The 26993-nt window shown below is 40.6% G+C and overlaps 1 protein-coding gene across 4 annotated transcripts in view; it reads right to left on the reverse strand.

Annotated features, from left to right (window-relative positions):
• GRIK2 (glutamate ionotropic receptor kainate type subunit 2) overlaps window positions 1–26993 on the reverse strand; it is a 455416-nt gene that overhangs the window by 163976 nt on the left and 264447 nt on the right. For all 4 annotated transcript variants that reach the window (XM_079971607.1, XM_079971606.1, XM_079971608.1 and 1 more), the window contains exons 8-11: window positions 24508–24651; window positions 23397–23504; window positions 19390–19503; window positions 9780–9986 (exon numbers count right to left, since the gene is read on the reverse strand). In XM_079971607.1, coding sequence (XP_079827733.1) covers window positions 9780–9986; window positions 19390–19503; window positions 23397–23504; window positions 24508–24651 — 573 coding nt within the window. The remainder of the gene's footprint in view (window positions 1–9779; window positions 9987–19389; window positions 19504–23396; window positions 23505–24507; window positions 24652–26993) is intronic.

Here is a 26993-nt window from a genome sequence, read left to right on the forward strand (position 1 = left end):
TTCACAATGAATAAGAGCCAAGCCCATTTTAAATTACTTTGATGTGTTCTTCTGCCATTGCACTTACAATGTAACTTTAGGGAGGAGCTGTTTTTGCATACTTGAAGAATTTATTCATCAGTTCTCCAAAAATAGCCAAAGAACAATGTGCCAATTTCCTTAATACAATGAGTAAAGCCATGTGGTGGGCACCTTTGCCAGCAGCACGTCGAGCTTTGAAGTTCGGTTTGAAATACAGCTGCAATTTTGGAAATGCCTTGTGAATGACTGGTAATGATCCTAAGAGCTGGACACTTTCCAGTGTTTGGTGATTTAGAGGATAGCTTAAATGTTTATCACAGTTACACTTATTGCAGCTCAGGAGCTCAAATAAATAGTAACAAAAAAAAAAAGTTAAACAGGGAAGTTTAAAATGTTTGATGTTCTATTATGTTTTTCTATCTGTTACTTTATGCTAATGTGTACCTGGCATTAAAAAATTCTAAGTGTTCATCTATGTACTACAAGTTTACTTACGACGGTTGGGTTTGGATGTACATATTTCAAACCTTGTGCCCCCACCCTCTGTCTTCAAGGAGTCCTTCCTTTCTCATTGCACACAATTAACCTAGGATGGCAATAATAATAATAATAATAATAATAATAATAATAATAATAAAGTATTTGTACCCTGCCCATCTGGGCGGCTTCCAACAAAGATTAAAAATACTTTAAAATGTCACACATTAAAAACTTCCCTGAATAGGGCTGCCTTCAGATGTCTTCTAAATGTCAGGTAGTTGTTTATCTCTTTGACATCTGATGGGAGGGTGTTCCACAGGGTGGGCACCACTACTGAGAAGGCCCTCTGCCTGGTTCCCCATAGCTTAGCTTCCCACAGTGAGGAAACCGCCAGAAGGCCCTCGGCGCTGGACCTCAGTATCCGGGTTGAGCAATGGGGGTGGAGATGCTCCTTCAGGTATACTGGGCCAAGGTCATTTAGGGCTTTAAAGGTCAACACCAACACTTTGAATTGTGCTCGGAAACATACTGGGAGCCAATGTAGGTCTTTCAGGACCAGTGTTATATGGTCTCGGCAGCCATCCCCAATCACCAGTCTAGCTGCCGCATTCTGGATTAGTTGTAGCTTCCAGGTCACCTTCAAAGGTAGCGCCACGTGGAGTAGTCCAAGCAGGAGTTAACTAGAGCATGCACCACTCTGGCGAGACAGTCCACGGGCAGGTAGGGTCTCAGCCTGCATACCAGATGGAGCTGGTAGACAGCTGCCCTGGATACAGAATTAACCTGCGCCTCCATGGACAGCTGTGAGTCCAAAATGACTCCCAGGTTGCGCACCTGGTCCTTCAGGGGCGCATTTACCCCATTCAGGACCAAGGAGTCCTCCACACCAGCCGGCCCCTGTCCCCCAAGAACAGTACTTCTGTCTTGTCAGGATTCAACATCAATCCATTAGCCGCCATCCATCCTCCAACTGCCTCCAGACACTCACACAGGACCTTCACCACCTTTATTGGTTCTGATTTGAAAGGGAGGTAGAGCTGGGTATCATCAGCATATTGATGAACACCCAGTCCAAACCCCCTGATGATCTCTCCCAGCGGCTTCATGTAGATGTTAAAAAGCATGGGGGAGAGGACGGAACCCTGAGGCACCCCACAAGTGAGGGCCCAGGGATCTGAACACCCACCACCACTTTCTGGACATGGCCCAGGAGGAAGAAGCGGAACCACTGTATAACAGTGCCCCCAGCTCCCAGCTCCTCTAGACGGTCCAGAAGGATGTTATGGTCGATTGTATTAAAGGCCGCTGAGAGATCCAGCAGAACTAGGAAACAGCTCTCACCTTTGTCCCTAGCCCGCCGGAGATCATCAACCAGTGCGACCAAGGCAGTTTCAGTCCCATGATGAGGCCTGAATCCCGATTGGAAGGGATCCAAATGGTTCGCATCCTCCAGGCATGCCTGGAGTTGTTCTGCAACCACCCGCTCAGTCACCTTGCCCAAGAATGGAAGATTTGAGACTGGGTGATAGTTGGCCATATTGGCAGCATCTAAAGATGTTTTTTTAAGAAGCAGTTTGATAACCGCCTCTTTCAGCGGGTCAGGGAAGGCTTCCTCACAGAGAGAAGCATTCACCACCCTACAGAGCCCATCGCCCAGCCCTTCACAGCTTGCTTTTATTAGCCAGGATGGGCAAGAATCTGTTGCAAACTGCCCTGTGATCTTCGGATGAAGGGAGGTATATACTTTTAGTAAATAATAATAATAATAATAATAACAACAACAACAATAATTAGGTGAAGGGAGAGGGCCAAATGGTTCCTTGGATAGAACACTAAGGATCATCATTGTGTGGCTCCTCCTCTTTGCACAGCATCTAGTGACTAGCTACTGGACTATATTTGGATTTCAGCTGATGATAAAACACTGGGCTGGTACTGATGTGTCAACCAGCAAGGTTTGATACATGTCGTGATTACTTGAGGGTCCCTTTGAGAACAGTAAGGAAGCACAAAAGTTCAAAGACAAAAATAAAACATATACTTTTCACTTTTCATTGGCGCTGTTTAAAGGAAGTTTAGTAGCTGAGTGTTGCAGTAGAAGATGGATTCAGCTTGTCAGAAGCAAAACCAGGGTGATAAGGGCAAAACAAAGAAGTCATGCTTGATGTGCTCATTTGGGTCACAGCTAATAGCATTGGAAATAAAAAGGTCAGAGCGTTTAGTGCAAAGTCTCATGGGTTCAGCAATTAGACCAAACAATGCAGAAGTCACAGTGGTCTCTACTGGCATATAACAAATTTTCACAATAAATTATCTTGTGGATGGCCAAGAGGATAGGGGACAGAAAAGGGATAGCATGCTGTAATCATTTGAAAAAAGAAAATAAAAACAAGAGAATCTAGCAGTTAAGCTGCTGGGGCAAAAGAGAAAGAAAAAGGCTCACTAACCTAGTGTGATATTCAGTGTTAGGCATAATCTGAGTAGACCCATGGAATAAACACAAGTCCATTGAATTCAGCTGAATTCTGAATGTGACCTGTACACTTTGATATGAAGCAATGTTGGTACTAACCAATGTTTATTTGTTAAGCAGTGACCAAGACTGAACAAATAGGGAGGAAATAAATTATGTGCATCTAATATGATTAAATATTGTGAATCCGTATGTATGGCTCCAGAAAGGCTAGCTCTGGAGGTATGCCAAAAAAGCTTAATCAAATGTAATTGATAATGATTAACGGAAATTACTTTAAGTGAAGAGAAATGGTTCAGGCATAAAACAATAATGCTTAATCTACATGCTAAATAAATGTATGCCACAAAATAAAAATGCAGTCTGAACAGATGGTCTTCAAAGGGCTAAAAACATAAATCAGGAAAGAGCTAAATTAGAACATCCCTGTGATGTTTAAAAACAAACAACAAATGAAAAAATAAATAAGAAAATAAAGACACAAAAACAAGCACAAATCTGAGGACAAAGTGAAAACACAATACTGAACAGGACTCTGGAAATGCCTTTAAAAGCTTATCATTTAATAAATTAGAGATTTCAGTTATTTCTCTCACTCTGTCCTTCATGTGCCAGGTAACAACTATTCACAGAACTATTTAAATGCCTTTGAAAGAGTTTGTAGAGAGACCTGAACTGAGTTAGACCTGGCTCTCATGTAAGTGGTGGTGTTTTTTTTTGTTTGCTTTTTAAAAAAGCCATCTAGAAAACTTGCTGTCAAAGGAAAGGGTTCTAGAAATATATTCAAAATTTTTTGCTCCCTCCCCCAAATCTACAGTCTGAAGTGGTACAGGCACAGGTATACTATCTCAACAGGTCTTAAGACAAAGCTTTGAATGTCTTATGCAGCCTGAACAGCCCTGTTGCATCTATTTTTCCACTTTTAGGAACCTGTGTGGTTCGAGACCTTCCACTTGACTACTTACTTGTGTCTAATCATATTCTGATCTATTCCAAGGCTCAGGGAAGAAGGTAGCTTACAATATGATGGTCACACCCATCATATCCACACCATACATTTAAATCACATTTATAGCTCTGTAACAGTTATGCCTGTTTTACTGTTGTAACCTGTCCTGGGATCTTGTGGTGAACGGCAGGTAAGAAATATAAATAAATAAATGTCTAGAACAGGCAAACATTCACTCATTCAATGGGTCACCACCATCAATTCTGTTTTTTAATTTGGGTACTGGTTTAGCTTCTTAGTCCCTACTAGAGCTTCCAGGCACTATCCCTGTCTATGTTGCCACTATCATTGTAATATTCCAGACAGTTGGATGATTGGTCCCTGCAATAGTTTAGAATAGTGCAAAGTAGCCACCCTGTTTTCCAGTTCCTCCAAGCATCTAAGAGGGTTGCTGACAAAGCCATGAGAATCAACATGATCACATCTTCCATTTCTGTCTTAGGGTCATGTAACCTCAGGCAGAAATGGAAATCAGCCTTATCTATGAATGCCTGGAGTTGGTTGGCCATCACACACTTAAACTTAATCATATAGACCCAAAATGGCAAGCTCCTTCTTTTTAAGGTACTAAGGTGCTTTCTATCAAAGGAATTACTCAAGGTACTGAGGATTACGACGTAAGGATTAACAAAAGTCCCTGCATACATAACTGAAAATGGATGGAGTATTAGGAATTTTGTCTGTTTACCTAAACTGCAACTTATTTAATAGAAGTTGCTCTGAGAACAAAATGTATGATGTGTCATGATCAGTGCATTTTGCCTCTGATCTGAGCACAGATGTATTTGTCAAGTGTCCAAATGTTTACTTCAATGAACCAGCTTGAATATAACATCCTGAGAGAACACCTCATTACCGCTCTACCAGAGAGAGTGTACAGTCAGCAATGCAACGCTTGACACATTGCCCAGCATATGTGTGACAATGCTCAGGGGCTTCACAAGACCTGCAGGTGTGACAGAGTCAAGGCAACACATGCTGTGCTTGGACGAGACGACAGGCTATTGGAAAAAGCCAGAGAAGCTTTTCAAATTAATCACGGAAGCACCCTAGGAAGGAAGCAACCTATATAAATAGTACTCATTTACCAAAAACCGAATAGGAGTCCAGTTTGGGTGAGGCAAGTATTCCAAACCACGTGATTTTTCTTGAGAAGTTTTAAAAACAGCCTTTGTGTGGGATAACCAGCCTCATATAACCAAGATGCTTAAGTCTAATTAATGCATGAAGGGGTTAATTCAATAGAGTAAGCTGCCCTGCCAGGCTTAGCTAGGTCACTCTTCCTCACCTTGGGAGGGACTAGGTAATCAAACTTTTGTTCCTTCAGTCGACCTGAGAAGCTGAGTGTGTAAAGAGACTTGATTTGGTTGCTCCAAACTCAAGTGGTCTTTTTCCATGGTAAGGGAAAAGGGGAACTTTGGAAAAAAATCAGAAAGGCATATTTTGAAGACCTAACAGCTTATATTTCCACACTTTATTTTGCCACATATTTTGTGTTTTTAAATCTCTGCTGGGGTTCTCCCACTGAAGAATACTTGCCCAAAACCTGGGTCATGGCATCTAGGGAATTCTCTTTTTTACCACTTTGTAACTTTTGATTTAAATTTCTCTCAATATTTGTGCAAACACACGTTTTCTCCAGGTTTGTCCAAATGCAGTGCTCTCTTATTATGAAAAGCCTCAATAAAACTTAAAAAACAAAACAAATGCAGTGATACTCTTGGGCAAAGATTTCCATCTTAAAAACAAAACATATTATTGTTTTATTCCCTTTACAAAACACCTAACCTAGCTATTTTGTAAGATTCTACACTGAAAAGAGGGGACCCTGTCAAACAGCACAGTCTGTTCTTTTTAATGAGGAATGAAGTACAATAGCTAGTCTGTTCAAAAGGAATGCAAAACAACAATTTGGGAATGGTAAAAACATTCCTACTGCAGGAATCCTATTTTGTTTTCACATATAAGCATTCTGAAGACGAGATAAAAGACAGAAATTCAGCAAGACAGAAATAAATGGAAAGGCTTTGCACCTTCCCATTTCTAAAACACAACCCTAAAACTAAACATACAGCGGCGGGTGTGTGGGTGTGTGGGTGCATGTTGTCCTGTCATAGCAACTGTTCAATTGTCTAACAAGTTAAGTATGCAGATTACACACAATAGGAAAATAAATAACCATAAACACTAGTTTTAAAAAAAAATAATTCAGGTAAACCTCCTTATCTGGTAGCACGCCCCACTCTCTTTATTTAAAAGGATTATTCCTGGACTATATATTACAATTCTTAAGAGTTTGTTTAATTGAAGAATGAGAAAATGTGTCTGTATACACACACACAAACACACACACACACACACACACTTTGGAATGTCACAGGGAAGCGAAAGGGGCGAATAAAAAATGAAAACTGGAATGGAGACAAATAGAAACAGATTGCTTGCTAGCTAGGCACAGAGGCTCAGAAGGCTATACTGATGACCATCTTCATTAATCAATCCCTTGACTTAAAGCAACCACTTCAGGGCTAGATATAAATCAATTGGATTACTTGTGTAAGTGCTCACCAATGTGAGAAATTGGTTGCACAGTCTAGCCCTTCAGCTGAGTTGTATATATCTTTTAACTAAAGAGAGGCTCCTTTAAGGCAACCTATATTTCCTTGTCTCCTGGTTGTGTGAAAGAGAGGAAAATAAACCTTGTGCATGGGAGCAAGACAGAAAGAAGGACAACAGGTGTATAGAATGTGCTGCTGCCCAGCAGGGCTGCCTTTCTTTAGAAATAGACTCCTGGCACTTCAGGTAAAGTCAAACACGAACAGCTTTATTTCAGTACAGTGGACAGGGAGCCCTGCTTAATCCTCAGCCTCCACGCCGGCACTGCCACCCTACTCTCACTCACCTGTACAAGATGTTCCCTCTTCAGGTACTTCCCCTTGACTCGGGAAATATTTACACATATAAGATACTACGAAGTCCTCAAGTTCCCCTTCCCCCGCAAAATGTGTCTAAACTAAGGGTCATCAGTTTTGATTATTTCAGTCTATTTTCAGGAGGGAAAAGAATGGTAAGATACACTAGGTCAGCATAATCTGAACAGGAATAGTGGGACTCTGCTATGGAAGAGGATGCAACAGGTACAGGAAAGATACAAGAGATATAGGCTCATGCCATACAACGGAATATAATTCGGGCCTCAGCACTTTGGGGCCATAATCCAAGAGTATGATGGTAACTCTCTCTCTCTCTCTCTCTCTCTCTCTCTCTCTCTCTCTGTGTGTGTGTGTGTGTGTATATATATATATATATATATATATATATATATATATATATATACACACACACTTTTGAAACTTGCAGGGAATTCTAAAAGCAATCTGCAATATAACATGTAGTTACTGCTAAAACTGGGCAGGGTGAGAGATCCTGGTGGGTGTACACATTCATTTAAGGGGACACCTCAATGAGCTTTCATGGATTTATGCACAAATGGAGTATGTCTGAAGCGCTCAAAATGGGGAATCTATTCTGGAAGATTGCACCTTTTGGCAAAACCCAGAGAAACAAATCACTAGCAACACTTGAGCTAGAGAGAATGGGGACACAATATTGTAAGTTATGTTCTAATTCCTCAGGGCCATCAATGCAGTTTATTAATGCTAAATATTATTTTAAATCTTTCTAATATATAATCTGTGGTTTTGAACATAACTGATTGACCCTATTTAGGATATATTAAGGTACATATATCTGCCAGGGGAGCTGCCTATGGGAGCCACATTACTGCTAGGCTTCTTCCTTGGTTTCAGTTTCAGTATTTGGTGATGAGGGACATCAAGAATGTTTAATATTTAAGGAAGGACAAGGCGACCTGAAGCATGAGGAGGAGGTCTCAAACTCCATTACAGAGAGAGAGTCTGGAAGATCTGCAAACCCTTAGACTAGAGTTCTGAGAGCTGAGGCCCTCTAGGTGTTGTTGGACTACAACTTCCATAAACCCCAGCCAGTATGGTCAGGGGTCAGAAATTATGGGAACTCGAGAACATCTGAAGGGCCACAGGTTCCACATCCTTGCCTTAGTTGCCTGCCCTGCCCCAATAATAAACTGCTTTTACTCAAGGTAAAAAAAAAAAAAAGGTAAGGAACCCCTGGACGGTTAAGTCCAGTCAAAGGTGACTATGGGGTTGCGGCACTCATCTCGCTTTTAGGCTGAGGGAGCCAGTGTTTGTCCACAAACAGCTTTCCAGGTCATGTGGCCAGCATGACCAAACTGCTTCTGGCGCAACTGGACACCATGACGAGTGCCAGAGAGCATGGAAATGCCGTTTATCTTCCCACCACAGTGGTACCTATTTATCTACTTGCACTGGAGTGCTTTCGAACTGCTAGGTTGGCAGGAGCTGGGACAGAACTACGGGAACTCACCCTGTCACAAGGATTTGAACTGCTGACCTTCCGATCGGCAAGCCCAAGAGGCTCATTGATTTAGACCACAGCACCACCCGAGTTACTCAAGGTTCTCCATTCTTACCAACGAAGAAGTACAATAATGAATGACAGAACAGTCTCCCTTTCTTGTTGCGTTAAATGGCAGCAGGCCTCAGAATACTTGCTTTATTACAAGTGGCTTTGATCAGATGTCTTGCTATTGAGCGGTTTGCCAAAATAAATGCAAATTTGACAAAACACAAAGAAGCCAGAGACAATTGCATAATTTTCAAAGAGACTAAACTCCATTTCCAGGAGACCAAATTCAATTGGCACCACCTACTGAGAGAGTATGTTTTAAAAGCTATAAAATGAAGGGATGCCTGACTTAGTCAATTATAAACAATTGCCTGTAATGATATCTGTTTTGACTCACATTGAATTACCCTGCTGTTTTAGCATGCATTGATATTTCTGTCTTGCTGTCTAAGACTTCCTAGCTGATACTTTAAACGGACAAGACAGGGCTCTTCTCAGTATATGCTAATGGAAGATAATACTACATATTTTAAAGGTTATATATGGATTCCTTTGAGATGTAAAATCAAGTCTGGTATCACAATGAGGGTTTTGATTGCTCCTGAGCTTCCATCTACAGGTTCACTGTGTATACTATATGCGTTCATGCACTTTACCACCAGAGAGACTTAAATGTAGTATGAAATGTAAAAGATTTTTTCAGCATTTACTATCCCACTCTTCATACAAACAATGATTCTCAGCACACCTTGCAGAAAAATAAAATAACCCCTCCCCCCCCAAAAAAAATAGGAACATAGCAGGGAAAAATACCACATAAGACAGACTTAAAACTGTGAGATCTAAAAGACCTGGGGAAATTAAAAGGGCTTTTCCTAGTACCAAAAAGTTATCAAATTTGGAATGTACATGTCAAAAAGAAGATGTCTAATGCAGTTTTCTTTATGGTGTGTGGGTGTGTGGGTGTTTAATTTGGATCAAACATGCACAACTCCCATTCTACACACACACACACACACACAAAGTAGCAAATTCCAGAATAGTATTTTCCAAATATTCTTCCATTTATATACGTTACTTTATTTCCAATTAATTATTCTTACTCTCGATGGCAGAGGAGGTTAGGGAGAGAGGTGCTAAGTCTGCTACCTTTGTCTAATTTATCTGAAATTGCAAATAATATTCACTAAACAACTCAATGGCAATTGGTACTAGTAAATATCACCTTTTTATTTGGGGTGAGCTTCCACAAGTCTCCTGACAAGCTCTACTGAGACAAAATGAAAATGTGGTCATTTGTGATGATGAAACTCTTAAGTAGCAACTTACATGATCAATCAGTTCACGAACCATTCCATTCCATTGTCCGCTGGCATCATCCCGGGCTCCATATTTTCCATCTTCCACCAGCCTTATCTCATAGGTAAATCCAAGGAAAGTTGATAGTTCCCTGAGGAGGTCGATGCAATATCCCTCAAACCTATCATTCCCATACAAAGGTTTATCAGACTTCTTGAACATCACATATGGCTCTTCCTGGAAAAAAATGAATGTAGAGAGGAAGGGAGACCCTTCAGTCACTGCAGTTCAGAAAAGAATGAATTGCTAATACATTTTAAAGATATAATTCTAAATCTGGAAAGTTTGATTTGATCGTGTTATATGGATACTATCATTGCATACACACAATAATTCATTTTAAAAGTAAGTAGATATAGCTGTAGTAGTTTCAGCTAAAATGGATTTCTTTCATCAATTAGTTACTGACACCAGTTGTATGGTTTGGCAATCAGCACTGGTGGAGGAAGAGGAGTGCAAGGGGAGCGCACCGCCCCTTGCAGTGCGATCCCGGTGGGGTGCCATCACGGCTGCCCCTCGTCTGCGCTGGGAGTGCCACACTCCCAGGACACGTGCCATGCCCCTGTAGGCAGCGCGCCAGCCCTGCCCCCACCTGCTCTCTGCCCCCCCCCCCCCGGTGCTGGAGCATGAAGCTCTGCCACTGGCAATCAGTATTAACTGGTTCAAGATGAGAACATATTAACACTATGATTACTCTGAAATTGAGTGATGTTGTTGTTATTCAAAACCCCATAATTGAAAAAAATGCATGCCAGTGGATTCCTTTGTGGTACATCGTCATAAATATCACTGCAGGAGCCAATGGGTCAATTCTGCAAAAATTTACCATTATCCCTAAGTTCCATTCTACAGGAACTTAGTCGTGTGACTAGCTGAGTCTAGTTTGCTGGATAATGCTCAAGACATTTTAGTCTGTATTTACCATGGCAAGAGCCATTGCTCAGTGGTAGAGCACATGTTTGGGAGAAGGGCCATAGCTCAATGTTAGAGCCCTTCTTTGCATGCATAAAGTTTCAGGTTCAATCTTTGGTTTCTCTTGGTAGAGCTGGAACAACTTCTCTATGAAACTCTGGAGAGCCACTACCAGTTGATGTAGACAACCCTATGTTATATGGACACTGACATGACTTGGTATAAGACAGTTTCCTAGGTACCTATATTCTATTACAGCAGAGCCTAGAATCATCTTAAATATGGTCACCGATTCCTCTTAAAACGTTGCTTACATTCTTAAAGCTGTGAATGCCAATGCTTTTTCAAATTATTTCAGAATACCGAAAAAAACCTTCGGTTCTCCCACTGTCTTTCAGGCACACAATTTTCTGCTCTGCACCATCAGTTTACGCTTCATCATTATATGAAAAAAGAAGCCTATGGACAAATTAAACTGAGGATCACACGCAACCCAGTATTTTAATCTCTTCGAATTTCCAGGAGAAGCTTATGATGCATTTGCAGCTCTCCAGAGAAATATTTAGTCCATTAAGTAATGCATGAAATGGCAAACACATCCAACAATTGGCAGATCATTAGTAATTTGTTTCATAAGCACTGAGAATGTAAAACAAATACAGAATTTCTGCTGATTTTCCAGGACTGTTTTCAATAAATACAGTCTTCCGAGGCATTGAAGAATATAATCCTGATTCCAAATGAGTACTCAGTTTGTCAGCAATAACTTTTAATGGGGCAACCACTTTAAGAAGAGGAAGTCCAATGCATCCATCCTGTCCCACACAGTTTTTATACTTTTATTTGAACTCGGAAAAGCTCTGCAAACATTTCTGCCAATCTGCTGTTCTCTCGACAATCAGGTGTCTGCAACACACACCCAGTTCTATTCTAGAAGTATACCTGTGGTAAAGAGGTCTCTCCCCTGTGTCTCTGTGCAGAAAAACCATGTGAAAATTAAGTAACAGGGCTGCTAGCTTTCCAGCCCAGTTGAGAACATTTCTCTTCCTTGAAGAGCAGTCCAACCATACTCACAGCTGTTCTCTTAAGGCCACACCTTAGAGCACATTCCTATCCTGCCAGGAAAGGGGTGTGGCTACCACTTGGAGCACTTTCCTTTTTCAAATTAATATTCAATAAGAGAGAACCACAGTAGGCAGATAGTGTGAGCATATTTCTATAATATCTATTTTTTACTTAATCATTTGTATTTATATGAATGTGAAAGGGAGACTGGGAGGAGAAATGGTGAGTTGCTTCTGTGTGCTGCAACTTTCAGTACTTGTGTTTGATTGGAAATGTAGGGTTTGTCTGTGCCTTTTAGATGTGAAAGAAGTGAGGATGTTTTGCATTCCTGTTCTTTAGAAGTGTGTGTTTGTTTGGCTACAGTGGAAACAGGATGCTGAACTAGACGAGCCTTTGGCATGATCCAGCAGAGTCTAGGGTTGCCATATTTCAAAAAATATAGCAAACCCCCCAAATTGTTGAGCCTTTCTTTAGACAAACCCCAAAGTTGTCCGGGAAAATCCAGGTGTATGTCAGCCCTAGCAGAATCTTCTACTGTGGTGATTATTAAAACACAAGCAGAAGTTCATCACAGGGAAGGCAGGGTCACTATTGAATGCTCATGCCATTTATTTCTGCAGCTTATAGTTCTTAATCATATATCTTCTACTCAAGTCTGTGAGAGTAAGCTGTGGTTTGCAAGGAGGTGGTGCTAACAGTTAACTCCCCCCCCCCCAAAAAAAGCTTCATAATACTTTGAATAGAATATTGCCTGCACAGTTTTTCTTCCTCAATAAGCCGATTGGCAAGAATCTCCTTGTCAGTTTATACCTTTAAAAACAAGCATACCAGACGATCTGGAGATTTAACTTTAAATTCCTCCTCTGACACTGGCTCATTTTGTGGGGTTGGGTACATTACCCTGGTATCCTTTCATTCAAAGGGGTATTGAACTAGCCATAGCTAAAAGCAGAAATGAAACAATACTCAAGTAGCAGGTTAGATGCAAAGGAAATATATTATGTCATAACAAATTTGTTTTTATAAATAATTTTTGTTGATTTTTCCATTTTACATATCAAAACAACTGAACATGCTACTACATAAAGTAGGGCAGTGTAGAGGAGGTTCAGATGAGAACTCAACTGTGCAGGGCTTCTATGTAGTACAGTGGTACCTTGGGTTAAGTACTTAATTTGTTCTGGAGGTCCGTTCTTAACCTGAAACTGTTCTTAACCTGAAGCACCACTTTAACTAATGGAGCCTTCCGCTGCCGCCGCACCGCCAGAGCACGATTTCTCTTCTCATCCTGAAGCAAATTTCTTAACCTGAAGCACTATTTCTGGTTTAGCAGAGTCTGTAACCTGAAGCATATGTAACTTGAAGCGTATGTAACCCGAGGTACCACTGTACAGGATCATGGGTTGCACTCTGCCTGCACACCCCACCTAGGCAAGCTTCTCCCAGCAGACAGCCACACATTGGGTTTTGCTGAAGACCCACTTGCAAAGCCCAGTATTTATAGGCCTGGGTATCCTGATTGTGACCTAGATTCAGTACAACCAGCAACAGGCTGGCCTAACCAGGAGGTCCAGGTTACATGTCTCACACTCACCCAGCCATTGCTCTTTTTCGCAGGGCCCACTTTGCAAACTGCTCAAGATCCAAACTGCAACTATTCATGTAACTTAGCTAATTCCTTTCTTTTCCTGCTTGCCTTGCCAGAATGATAAACCCCACTGGCTATAAATCTCATGGAGTTTTACTCTTTTGCATAAATATAAGCCATGAAGCAAGCAAGCAAACAGACAAAAAGTGAAGAATTCACTGGGAGCAAAATCCCTGCTCCAACGCAAAGATTTCAAGAGTCTTGAAAAATGGCCTATAGCCCAATACAATATAAAACATGGTGCTCTAAGGCAAAGATGAGATGTGTGGAGAGCCGGTAATATACCAAGCCAGGAATGCTTCATACACAAACACCCTCCAGTACTTTAGAAAAGATAAATTATTTAGAACTCCTAGTCATGTCAGCTCATATTGACTTTGTCTCCCAGTGGAGTTGCACAGAGACCAGAAGCAATCCCAGATCAGCTCACTCGCAAGTGTTATGTCTGACCACATTTCTTTGAAAAAGTCATTAGAGTCACAGAACCTACTTCAGAATAACTTCCAAAGCATTCATTCATATTAAAAGCTGACAATGCTCCAAGCAACCAACTTTATCTATTTATAGGTTACCTCAACGTTTAAACCCTGAAGATGTTTTAATCCTATAGAATTAATCGTGCTGCATGTGTGAAAAGTTGAATCCACTAAGATCAAAGCACACAAGACTTGATCAACTTAACATTCTGTAAATAGTTTTATTTATCATTTCATATCAACTTTTTTATAAAAAGTGAACTCTAAACAGAATTTGTTCTCTATTGTCAGCCACATTACTCTTGATTAATGGCATGCCACACTAGCGTGATTCCTTATGGCCTACTTCTTGTTTACATTATAGATTTAATATAGCCGAAGGTTCTCTGGTTTCTTCAAATTAATATAGTAGCATCTCTAACCAATAATCCAAATAGATTGAATTTTATGCATACTGAAGGTAGGAGATCTATAAATAGATACACAGATACACACACACATGTTTCCAATAGATACTTTTAAGTTGGTGTTTATCTTCACTAATTACATTTCCTTTTCTCTGCCTGCCTCTGCACTGTGTTGTTCCAGGTTTTGTGGAACAAAGACAGAAACTTCCATGAGCAAACCACAGATGTTTGCTGAGATTTTGAAACAAGAGACCTCAAACACAATAGCTTTGCAGCTTCTGCTGTTCCACTCCCTCTCTGTAGTTGGCCACACCTCTTCACTCCTTAACTGCAGGGCTAAAAGCAACAAGGAACCTTACTCTCACATGCCCCTTTTCTTTGTCTGCTCACAGTGAACTTGGGTAACTGGGTTAATTCTTACAATAAGCAGGAGACATTTTCCCCATACTGGATTTTCCAGCAGTGACCTGGGCAGGCTCCCAGTTGAATGTCCCTGATCAGGAGTAAAAATTACTCTCATTAGTATAAGGCAGCTTCCCATGTTCCTATGTCACACCATTAGTCCATCTAACCCAGTACTGTCTACACACTGACCATCAGTGGCTCTTCGGGTTTTCAGAAAGGGTCCCTCCCAGCACTACCTGGAGTGGTTGGGAATTCAACCTGGAACCTGCTTGTGAAGCAGATGATCATATTTAGGATTTACTTTAGGCTTTCTTTTTAATGTGATAATCAAATTGATTATTAGTATCTAGTAAGTATGGAATTTCTAAAGAGACCATGACTCACTAAATATATTTTCTTATTGCAGACATTCTGCATTGTTTTTATTCCATTTTAAGTGTGGAAATGTGGTACTGTTAAAAAAGAAAAAAAGAAGGATGGTCATATTTGAAGTACAATTAAAGCCATGTTTGTTCAGAACTTACCCTGACGTTAGCCATGGATATCAGGATTACAATCTTAGAGAAAGAAATCTACTGCTCACTATGGCTTTGAGAATTTAAAAGGGCTGCCATATCTAATTAACATTTATGTCAGATATGAAGAGTACACAAAGGGCTTTTACATTTAGCAGTTTGGACTTCAGAAAGATAGAGACCTAAAGTTGTCCAAAAACCCATACAGTCAGTCAAAACAATTTAATGTCTTACTCTGACATGCTGCTAGCCACTTGACAAGAGTCTCAGGCCAGGGGCAGACTTAAAGCAAGATGAACTGCTCATACACGCTTAGTCTCTCGTTGCCATGGGTCTAATTAAACAACTGTGGCTACAATTAGCAGGTTAAGCACTTTTAAGTCCAGTGATTTCAGTGTGACAGATTTGTGCTCATGTTTACTGAAATCAAAACAACTTAAAAGTGTTTTTCTAGGGCTAGGCTGTGCTTCTTCTTCTTCTTTTTAATGAAATCCATTTAGAAGCAGTAACATGAACAGTCTCACCAAGTATGGCTAACACTGTGTGTGGATATTGGCGCCTGAAGGGTAGGACAAATTAGAAAGGACTGAGATGTGTGCACTATAAAAATGATGTGCAATATGAAACACAAGCCAAATAAAATGGAAAGGTCAAATAATCTGGGTACATTTAGATTTCAGTTGAAGACAGATTTTGGTTGATAACTAGGAGAAACTACTTAATGGTTAAAAAAAATATCTTATGGGATCTTAAAGATGAAAAAATCTACTGCAGCACACATTTTCATGGGCTCTAATTCACTTTATGAAAGTGAAATGGCACAAGAAGTCATTCAAAGGTTGACCAGAGGTTTAGGTGCTTCTTGGTTGCCTCGATGCAACCTTTCTCAACCTTGGGTTCCTAGATATTGTTGGACTACAACTCCCATTATCCCTAACTGCTTGGCCCTTCTCACTAGGGATTATTGATAATAGGGCTCTGGTGTATTGGGGTTGACCCTTCCTGGTATAGAACTCGTTCCTTTTCTATTGTGGATGTTACCACAGCAGTGCTGTCTAGGGTTGGTGTGGAGGACATCAAAGCATTGAGGTGATAAAGGTCTGAGGCTTATATGTGTCGTGGAGAGGAAGCCTGATTCTTTATTTGGTTGGTTGTTTTTTGCTCTGTTTTTAGAGCTGCATAGAGGATGTGTGGATGCTTGGAGGTGTTAGTTTGTTGATACAGTCAGAGGACATCGAGATCAAGACATGGCATCCAGTTGGGGTTCTCCCTGTATGCTACTAATCCATGTTTCTGAAGGGAACTCCATTTGTGCAGTCGGTCACTGTGGTAAGCTTGCTGTCTGACCTGATCAGCTGACTGGCACTTAAAGCAAGACCGCTTTGGGCAGGGATTGGCTATACAGTGGAGTTTCTGACCAGGAACTCTGTAGTGCAGCAAATGTCAGTGGGGCTTGCTGTCACAGCCTATCAAACGAGCTGTGCTGACAGAAAGCCTCCCTTGCCAAAGAACAATCAAGAGCAATTTAAGGCTCTTGATTGTTCCTTGGCAGCCGCATTTCTACCACTTACCATACTTCAGATCACATTTGAAACCAGATGTGCTATAGTTGGGCATAGAAAATGGCTCGTGCGACACAGTAGGACCCATGCTGCAGGCTGAGGTGTCCTCATTAGTCCTGCAGGCTGAGGTAAATAATGTAAGGTAAAGGTAAAGGGACCCCTGACAGTTAAGTCCAGTCGTGGACAACTCTGGGGTTGCGGCGCTCATCTCGCTTTAAGGGCTGAGGAAGCCGGCGTTTGTCCACAGAAAGCTTCCAGGTCATGTGGCCAGCATGACTAATCTGCTTCTGGCGAACCAGAGCAGCGCACGGAAACGCCATCTACCTTCCCGCCGGAGCGGTACCTATTTATCTACTTGCACTTTGATGTGCTTTTGAACTGCTAGGTTGGCAGGAGCTGGGACCGAGCAATGGGAGCTCACCCCATCGCGGGGATTCGAACCGGCGACCTTCCAATCAGCAAGCCCTAGGCTCAGTGGTTTAGACCACAGCAATGTAGCATCTAGCAAAGAGCACTACTGATGATCTTCATTCGCATGCATCTGAAATGCCAGCTGCATGATGTTCCATATGATCCTTGACTTCTCCAGTTGGCAGGCTGCATTTATAGCATGCTGCTCTTCAAGGGTTATATTTTTGTTTGAGAGTACCCCAGTGAAACTGGCCAAAGCAGAAACAGCAGAAATAAAAACGCCCTCCCATCAGATATCAAAGCGATAAACAACTACCTGACATTCAGAAGACATCTGAAGGCAGCCCTGTTCAGGGAAGTTTTTAATATGTGACATTTTAGTGTATTTTTCATCTTTGTTGGAAGCCGCCCAGAGTGGCTGGGGAAACCCAGCCAGATGGGCGGGGTACAAATAATAAATTATTATTATTATTATTATTATTATTATTATTATTATTATTTAATAACCCTTACAGTGGGACGCAGGTGGCGCTGTGGGTTAAAGCCTCAGCGCCTAGGGCTTGCCGATCGAAAGGTCGGCGGTTCGAATCCCTGCGGCGGGGTGCGCTCCCGCTGCTCGGTCCCAGCGCCTGCCAACCTAGCAGTTCGAAAGCACCTCCGGGTGCAAGTAGATAAATAGGGACCGCTTACCAGCGGGAAGGTAAACGGCGTTTCCGTGTGCGACTCTGGCTCACCAGAGCAGCGATGTCACGGACAGCGCTGGCCCCTGGCTCTTAAGTGAGATGGGCGCACAACCCCAGAATCTGTCAAGACTGGCCCGTACGGGCAGGGGTACCTTTACCTTTACCTAATAACCCTTACAATCCTCTGTACCCTTTTGGTTACTTTGCAATGGGTCCTGTGGTGTTTGAAAAGGATCTAACTAGAAAAGCGGTGAGTATTAGCTGAAACACATTTGATTTAAGGTTCTCCACCCCCCAACCCACTTATCCTAGAGAGCTTTATTCTGGGCAGTCAGAATACAACTGAGCTCCTCTGCCAATGCTTTTCTAAATTAGAAAGCACTGTAGAATGAAAAATGAAGGGGTGTTCCATTTTACGCTACTCAGCAAAGATGATAGAAGTGAAGCTATTAGTAGTTAAGCAACAATTGAAAGTCATGATTCAGAGCCAGAAGAATGCCATCTCGTGCACACAGTTTTTCCTTCATTGTCATCATATGAGCCTCCACCCTGCCAAAACTCTTTAACAAACAACAACAAAATGTAAAGAACTTTGCACAGAGCTAACTTCCTCAGATGCTTCATGATTTATGATGCTGAAGAGCCTTTTGTGGTTCCCTCTTTATCTGCCAAAGTGGGCTGGACTCTGTCTTATGCTCCTACTGTAGTTTTTCTTTTTTAAGGATTGTGCTGGAAAAGCTAATCTAGCAAAATATTGAGATGCAAGAGACTTGTCTAAGATATTTCATGCTGATAATTAAATCTTCTGTTCTCAAATAGACATATTGCTTTACTTTATCCCTGCCCTGAGGGCAATTAAAAGTATCAGGACTAAGAAGCTTTACTGATACAATCTTACTATATTATTATTATTATTATTATTATTATTATTATTATTATTTGCTTAAAATGAGAGCTAAAATGGGGGGAAGGGAGTTCAGCATTCTTCTTTTTCTTAAGGGAGTAATGGGCATTTTCCCCACAATGGAAAAGAGCACATATGAGGGGAAAATCAATCATACAGGTTATGGAGGATGCTGCTGAAAAGTCTCACTATTGCTTTTGGAAAGAATATCCTGGTGATGAATTGATTTTAAGTTCAGTCTAAACCATGCATTGTCTCACACACGCGCACACACACACACACACACACACACTGTATATTACTTTCTCCAAACCGACAATGGTAGCTTTTGCCTAAACTTTAAAATGTTAAGGAACCATAAGAACGCTAAATGATTAGTCAGCTGAGATCATAGCACTTAAAATGAATTGCCATTATCATAAAAACCCCATAACTAAATTAACATTTCAGATCATTCATTATACAGTAATTGCTAAATAAATGTAAAAGACATTTGCATAGTGGTCATTGCTTTGTAAGTAATATAACTTTTCTTCAAAGTTGTAATGTTCAGCTGAATTTCTAGAAAACAATTGCACATATGATTACTTACCAAGATGGTGGTTACAGTTAGGGAACGATTAGATAAGGAATCAGTAATGTTTGCTGGTTTTCCTTTCTGGTTATCGGTCATGTTAAGTCCACTTGCAGGATCCCAAGTTCCAATCTATAAAACAGCATATGCACTTATATGAGTTCTTTTCTGGCCACTAGGCCAGAACAATATAAGATAAAAGTAAAATCTGCTAACACTTATAATTCACCTCTGGTCCAATATCTGCTACCATTTGTGAAAAAGCAGCTTGCTTAAAATATTATTCACTGTGCTTCAAAATGTGTCTCGCAATGTAAAAAATGGTGTTCAGAGTACTGAGTGCTTAATTTTCCACCTAAACATCTATCCTCCAAGAAAAGTACACATCTGCAGACTGATAGCTCACTGAACGTATATTTACAATGCACCTGCTTTCCTCAGCTTTTAATGGATCCGTCCTTTTCTCTTCCAATACTATGAAATTTCCATTGTTATATAGCATATACATGTTGCTTTCTACAAGCATGGTTAACATTTTCAGAGGTCAGTGGAAACATCATGGCCATTTCCCAAATTCAAGGAAGTTTTTTCAAGTAGGAACTCTCTATCATGTTACAACGATGGATTGTTCCAAGCATAGATAGATTCCTGGCTGCCACATCTGATCCACACCAGGAATTAACTAGATAACAAGTTAAAAGAAACTGCTAGCTTTTAGTATTTTAACTAGTGAAAATTTTCAACTGTCAGTCTTTAATTTTTGAAATCTGGCTTCCGCAGGGTTTTCTGATACAGCTCGCCTCTAGAACTCTGCACGGAGCAACAATAATTGTTTGTTGATGCTCTAGGACAGCCTTTGCTAACCTGGAGTGCTCCAGATGTTGGGAATCAAATTCCCATTCCCCCTGCCCATTGGCAATGCTAGCTGGAGCTGATCAAAGTTGCTATCCAACAACATCTGGCCAGCACCAGATTGGAGAGGGGTGCTTTAGGACTTCTTGTTTGAGGGACAGAGAGTAGCATGTCTTCCTATGAAACATTGTCACTTAAGACCTGCAATTCCCTGCAGAGTTTCTTAGTTCATGTTGGCATTGACAGGGCAGCCAAGCTGGCTACAGGAAGGGTACCAATCACAAAGAAAGAAAGACACTGATCCCAGTAAGAGTGGCAGTCATATATGCTGATAAAAAATGTACAGGCCCCAGAAGAGTAAACAAGATATCCTTAATGTAAACAGTTATAAGCCTATCAAGGGTTTTATGCCATTGGGATTTTGTGATAAAAATTATTTCAGAATTTTGGACATTTTGAAAGTAGTGCTGTTTTCCTGATCTAGGTTTGGCAAATCATTATTCTGAAAACTGTATGACAAATTTAACTGTTTTTAAGCAAAGCAGGGCAAGGTCTCAGTAAACAAGAGTACAATACCTTTGTGGGTTTATGGCAAACTTGCCCATTGCAAATGAAAATGAAAACTCAGCAAGATTTATAAATTTTCACAAATCAACTTCCTTTATAACTAGTTATTCTCTTTTTAATTTGTAATTGAAAATGGAAATGTTTAACTTTTCACTTAACTTCAGCAGGGTGAACAAGTGAGCAGAGCTAGCATACCCATTCCTGCTGTTTATTATACACTGTTACAGAATGCTAGGAGAGGGCTACTGTTGGTAATAAATAAATGAAATACTAATGGTTTCAAAGTAGTATAATTAAAATATGTTTCCTTTGCTTTATAACTGGGTGTGCTGAATTTTATTTGCTTAGGCCCATAAGCTCTGAGGGTTTTTTTAAAAAACAGAAATCACTTATTTTAATTAACTAGTATCCATTAGTATGCTTTATTTGCCTTTTAAAAATGGTTTAAGAAGTATTTTCAGAAGAGCACATACATGTGCTTGGCAGGTGTGCTACTAAGCACATTATCTCTTAATGTTCCAGGAGAGGTTTGAACGGAGCTCCAGCATATTATGCCATGGATCCTAATTCACCACTATTGTTAACCAGTAAGGCAGCATAATAATGTTCCACTAAAAGCTATTTCTCCATGAATGAAAGTTTAAGTGTAAGATTAACCTTGGCACCAAATCTGCTGCAGTCAATTTGCTCGGCACAAATGTTTTAATTCTAAAGCTGCTTTAAAAAAACTGAATAGGTTTGATAATATGTGCTCAACTGGAAGCTAGAAAACAAGTCCCTCTAGCCAAAACATGTGCTGCAATCAAACCCATGTGCTAGCTCAAAGCTTAACAGCCTCCAACATTTCATAGCTGAAAAACATTCCTGAACATGGGTGGTGAGACTAGGAAAAGACAATGGCAGAAACAATGGCAGAGTATTGGACAAAGGTAGAGTGAACTAAATGCATACAGTGGTGCCTCGCAAGACGAAATTAATCCGTTCCGCGAGTCTCTTCGTCTTGCGGTTTTTTGTCTTGTGAAGCACGGCTATTAGCGGCTTAGCGGTTATTAACGGCTTAGCGGCTTTAAGAAAAAGGAAACAAACTCGCAAGAACTCGCAAGACGTTTCGTCTTGCGAAGCAAGCCCATAGGGAAATTCATCTTGCGGAACGACTCAAAAAACGGAAAACTCTTTCGTCTTGCGCGTTTTTCGTCTTGCGAGGCATTCGTCTTGCGAGGTACCACTGTATATATCACAAAGAAAAAGCAGGAACTAAAAGTACAAGGAAGCAGATAATTCTAGATTACAATAGTATACAGCAGGTTTCCTCAACCTCGGCCCTCCAGATATATTGAGACTACAATTCCCATCATCCCTGACCACTGGTCCTGCTAGCTAGGGATCATGGGAGTTGTAGGCCAAAAACATCTGGAGGGCCGAGGTTGAGGAAGCCTGGTATAGAGGCAAGCTTCATGCTACATAGCAGGGCATGTTGAACATCTATGTACTATATAAAGACCATCTTGTCTGGGGGGACTTACTCCCTGCCCTGCAGGCCTCTTTCACCTTCTCCTTACCATCTGTGAATATGTAGCACAGATCACATTCTATCATTCTTCTACATAACATGGAGAATATAAGCCAATAGCTACCACCAGGAATGAGTAGAAAGTGAAAGAATCACACAGTCATCCACATAGCATATTATTGGCGAGAAGACACCAGGCAAAGGCCATCACCGTTTCTAAATGAAACATGTGCCTTTGTTTTTTAAGATCAAATCCCCATCTCTTCTTGCTTGAAGTGGTTCTTTGTTCAAACACACGGCGCGCGCGCACACAAACACACACACACATGAGTATGGCTTGTTGTTTGATTTATGGCATATGCTGCCTTAGGTGCAAAGAGCTATTACAGGGACTTGTCAGAGATTTCAGTGTGCCCAATGGATGTTTTTAAAAAATCTTTATGGGTGATATCCAATTTACATCCCATTGAGTTCCATGGATCTCCTCTGAGTATCACTAATCTTGAATATCACCCTAAAATTCTGAACAGAAGTTTCTCATACTTTATCACATGCTGCTTTTGTAACTCTCATCAGTTTCAAATGAGGTTCTCCAGGTGACCAGGAGAGCTATTCTCATTAACCACATTAAAGGTTTCATTGGGTATGTGAAAAAAGTAACAGAATACTTTGGATCCAAGTCTATATTATAGCGCCAGGCAGCAAACAAACCAAGCAGACCAATAATAACAACGTCCTACAAAAAAAGCATACTCGGTTATTAGAATAAATCAAATGTTAAAGCTATACTTTGCATTTGGGCATCAGTCATAGCGGATGTATTAAACTAAGTTATACTCAGAGTAGACCGATTGAAATTAATGAACCTAAGTTGGTCATATCTATTCATTTCAATGGCTGTATTCTGAGTAGAACATTACAACCCCATAGAAGTAAATGATATTTGTGATGTTCTTTATTAAAGCTAAGTCCAATATTCTGTCACACTCAATGTAGTTGAAACTTAGCTCAAATTGATTCTGCCACTAAGTATAAATGGACAAGAGTAGTATTTTGAAATGATATATCAGTTATAAGTAAATAGTATCTTAAGTACCTTTTCAAGGCCTTCCTCCTTCAAGCTAATTACATCTAAGTCAAAATCTGTCCTTAAGCCATTGGTTTTGTTGAAGGTTATCCTGCCAGTGAGCCCTTCCCAGTGAGCCTATGAAAACAGAAAAATAATAATAAATTTCATATGTAAGCAGTAAGAGAGAGTGAAGGAATGAATGAATAAATTAATGTCTGCCAAAATGGGAATATTAATTATTCATTAAGTTTAAATGATTTTCCTTGTGGCCAGAGGTTTTTTTTTTAGCATATTTCTTGGATTCCCAGCATTCTTTGATAATTAAACAAACTTTTCCTTAATCTCTGCATACAATTTCTTAATTGCCTTCCTTTTCCACACACACAAAATTCATCTTGCTAAAAGGCTGACATTTAATTTTTTAAAATTTTCTCTTTAGAGGGTACAGATTTTTGTTTCACCTTTGCTATTTTGCAAGGTGCAGCCAATATGTATCTCCCAGAGATTGCTGGACTATAACTCCCATCATCTCTAACCTTCTGGCTCTGCTGGCTATGGCTGATGGGAGTTGTAGTCTAAGAACACCTGCAGGGCACCATGTTGTCTATCCTGACACTGACAATTCCACAATGTTATTTGCTAAGAAATCAAGAGCATTTACCTTTACATTATCCAAATATGTTCTTTTTACACAATTAAAATAAAAAAGACTTATTAAGTATAACATGAGAAGAAACTAATAGGTTCATAAAATGTGAATGTCACTAAAGTATAACAAATCCTTTGGTAAAGCAGAGAGCATATTATGGACATATCTGATATAGCGAAAAGGATTTCACAAAATTTGGCATGAAAGGAGTGTAGGCCAGCCTAAAAATACAGCACATAGTTCTTATATTTTAAATTGTTATTATCATTTACCCAACAGAACAGAGGATGTTGCTTAGCAAAATGATTCATTTTAATTGTTTATTATTCAGATCATTGTACCTCTTCTCCACGTTAAACATTTCAGTGCATATTGTTAGCAAAAGGCATATTTGACTAGAATTTCAAAGCCAAAGGACCTTCAGGTCTGAACTTTCGCAGAGGGAAGACAGGGGGAGGCAAGACGAGTCACATTTGGTTAGGGACGTACCTCTTTAATGAGATTCATGAAGCGGGTCCCAAAGCGCCATGGTTTGTGCCGATTACACTGCAACGAACTGACAGTCATCTGTGGGAACTGCTGGACAGCCACCGACACCACATGAACGGCATCATACATCAAAGCTGCGTCCGTCTGCAATGAGAGCACAAACACCACTGTGAAAACAGCTCAGCTGAAGGTGTGTGACAGTCAACAGACAGGGAAAGAGGAAGACACACATTCTCCCACCTCTGTTTTGAGGCAACAACAACAACAACAGCTTATTGAACAAAAGCTGCATACACACCATATACTGAGAGCATCTTTAAAACACGCCCCCCCTCCCCAGGGGAAAAGAACATTGGGAACGATAGTTTGTTAAGAGCGCTGGCAATTGTAGCTCTGTGAGGGGCAAATTACAACACACATACCGTTCTCTGTTACTGTGTAGAAGAACAGTTTTGTTTAAAAAAAAAATGCTCAGGACAGAAATGAACAATGCTTCATTCAACTACTTTCATCACCCAAAATTGACATAATCAATTTCTCCTCTAAATTACAACACAAAGTATCCATATTTATTTCAGCCTACCACTTCCCAAATAAAAGAGTGTGTATATATAAAGTCCCAAGTTAGTACAGTGGTACCTTGGGTTACAGACACTTCAGGTTACAGACGTTTCAGGTTACAGACTCTGCTAACCCAGTAGAAGTAGTACCTCGGGTTAAGAACTTTACCTCAGGATGAGAACAGAAATCGCACAGTGGTGGCACAGCGGCAGGAGGAGGCCCCATTAGCTAAAGTGGTACCTCAGGTTAAGAACTGTTTTAGGTTAAAAATGGACCTCCAGAACGAATTAAGTTCTTAACCCGAGGTACCACTGTATAGTAGAGCAACCGTTTCTGCTGCACACACGTTATTATAATGTAATAAGGCATGCATTTTTTTGACAGCCAGTCTGGCAGTGTAATATGCCCATTGCCTCATGCTAGAAAAGCTCAAAATGGTGATCCAGTGGGCCCTACACATCTGAAGCAATACGTGTACATAAACATTAGGGGTGTGCACAAGACCACAAGGAACCATCCCTGCCTACTTTCATGAATCTTCTGAAAACTGTCCTGCTTAGACAGGCATTCACAAGAATGAACTAGTATCTATGGAAGCTTTTAATTATTGCTTCCTCCTTTAGTGTTTTGTGGGCAATGGTTGGAAAACTTCAGACATGAGAAAGGTGCCACTGAACAAGAAGACAACAACAAGTGAGTAGAGGAGCTTTTGTGCTAGCCAACTTTAAAGTTGATTGGGAGAGGAAGAACTAAAGAGGTTTTATTTTCAGGATAAATTATTATTTTTTCTCTCTGATTACAAGCTTATGATTGGTCACCATTAAGTGTTCCCTCCCCTCTCTTCCCAACTCTCTCCCCCCATCAGTCCACTCTAAAGTTATGGCATTATGGAAATCTTAAAGCCATTATTTCTGCTTTCAGCAGACAGTTGTCTGCAGCATTTTAAAGAAACATGTCTAAAGATTGCCTGCTAAAGATTCAAGCTGTCTTGCAGAGGTCTTGCTGTGCCTCTGACAAGCCCAAAATAGCTCCAGAGCACCTCAGTTCACCTCGGGAGTCATCCAAATCCAATGTGTATCCCTAATAAACAAATATTCACATGCACAAATTGTTTGTGAATACTCCGGGGTATACACTGTAAACAGAAATAACTATACTTATAAGAAACCTTTTACTTCAACAGATGACAGGAAGCCTCTATCCATAAGTTGCTTTAAACTGTTTTTAATAACATATTAATGTTGTAACCTGCCCTGGGACCTTAGGGTGAAGGGCAATAAATAAATAAATAAATAAATAAATGATAGGCTTGGGTTAATATTCCAAAAAATATATACAGTGGTACCTCGGGTTAAGTACTTAATTCGTTCCTGAGGTCCGTTCTTAACCTGAAACTTCTTAACCTGAAGCACCACTTTAGCTAATGGGGCCTCCTGCTGCCGCCGCGCTGCCGGAGCCTGATTTCTGTTCTTATCCTGAAGCAAAGTTCTTAACCTGAAGCACTATTTCTGGGTTAGCGGAGTCTGTAACCTGAAACGTATGTAACCTGAAGCGTATGTAACCCGAGGTACCACTGTATGTTGAAGTGTTTAATGGATTTCTGAGTTTGGGTGTGGGAGAAGAACTATTTTTTCCCTAAAGGACACAACTCATATGGGATTTACTCCCACAAGATGTCGTGATGGCGACCAACTTGGACAGCTTTAAAAGAAAGATTATACAAATTAAAGCTACCATTGATGGAGACAGTATGCCTCTGAATGCCAGTTTCAGGAAAATCCCATGAGGAGAGTGATGTTGTACTCAGGTCCTGTTTGTGAGCTTCTATTAGACCGGCCGGCTGGCAAGGCACTGCCCATTTAGTGGGGCCTCTGATTGGCCTATTTGAAGCTGGTATTTTGGCGGGGGATCCCCACTCCTTGATT

The sequence above is a fragment of the Podarcis cretensis genome (assembly GCF_951804945.1).
Source record: "Podarcis cretensis genome assembly, chromosome: 3".
NCBI lineage: Eukaryota > Metazoa > Chordata > Lepidosauria > Squamata > Lacertidae > Podarcis > Podarcis cretensis.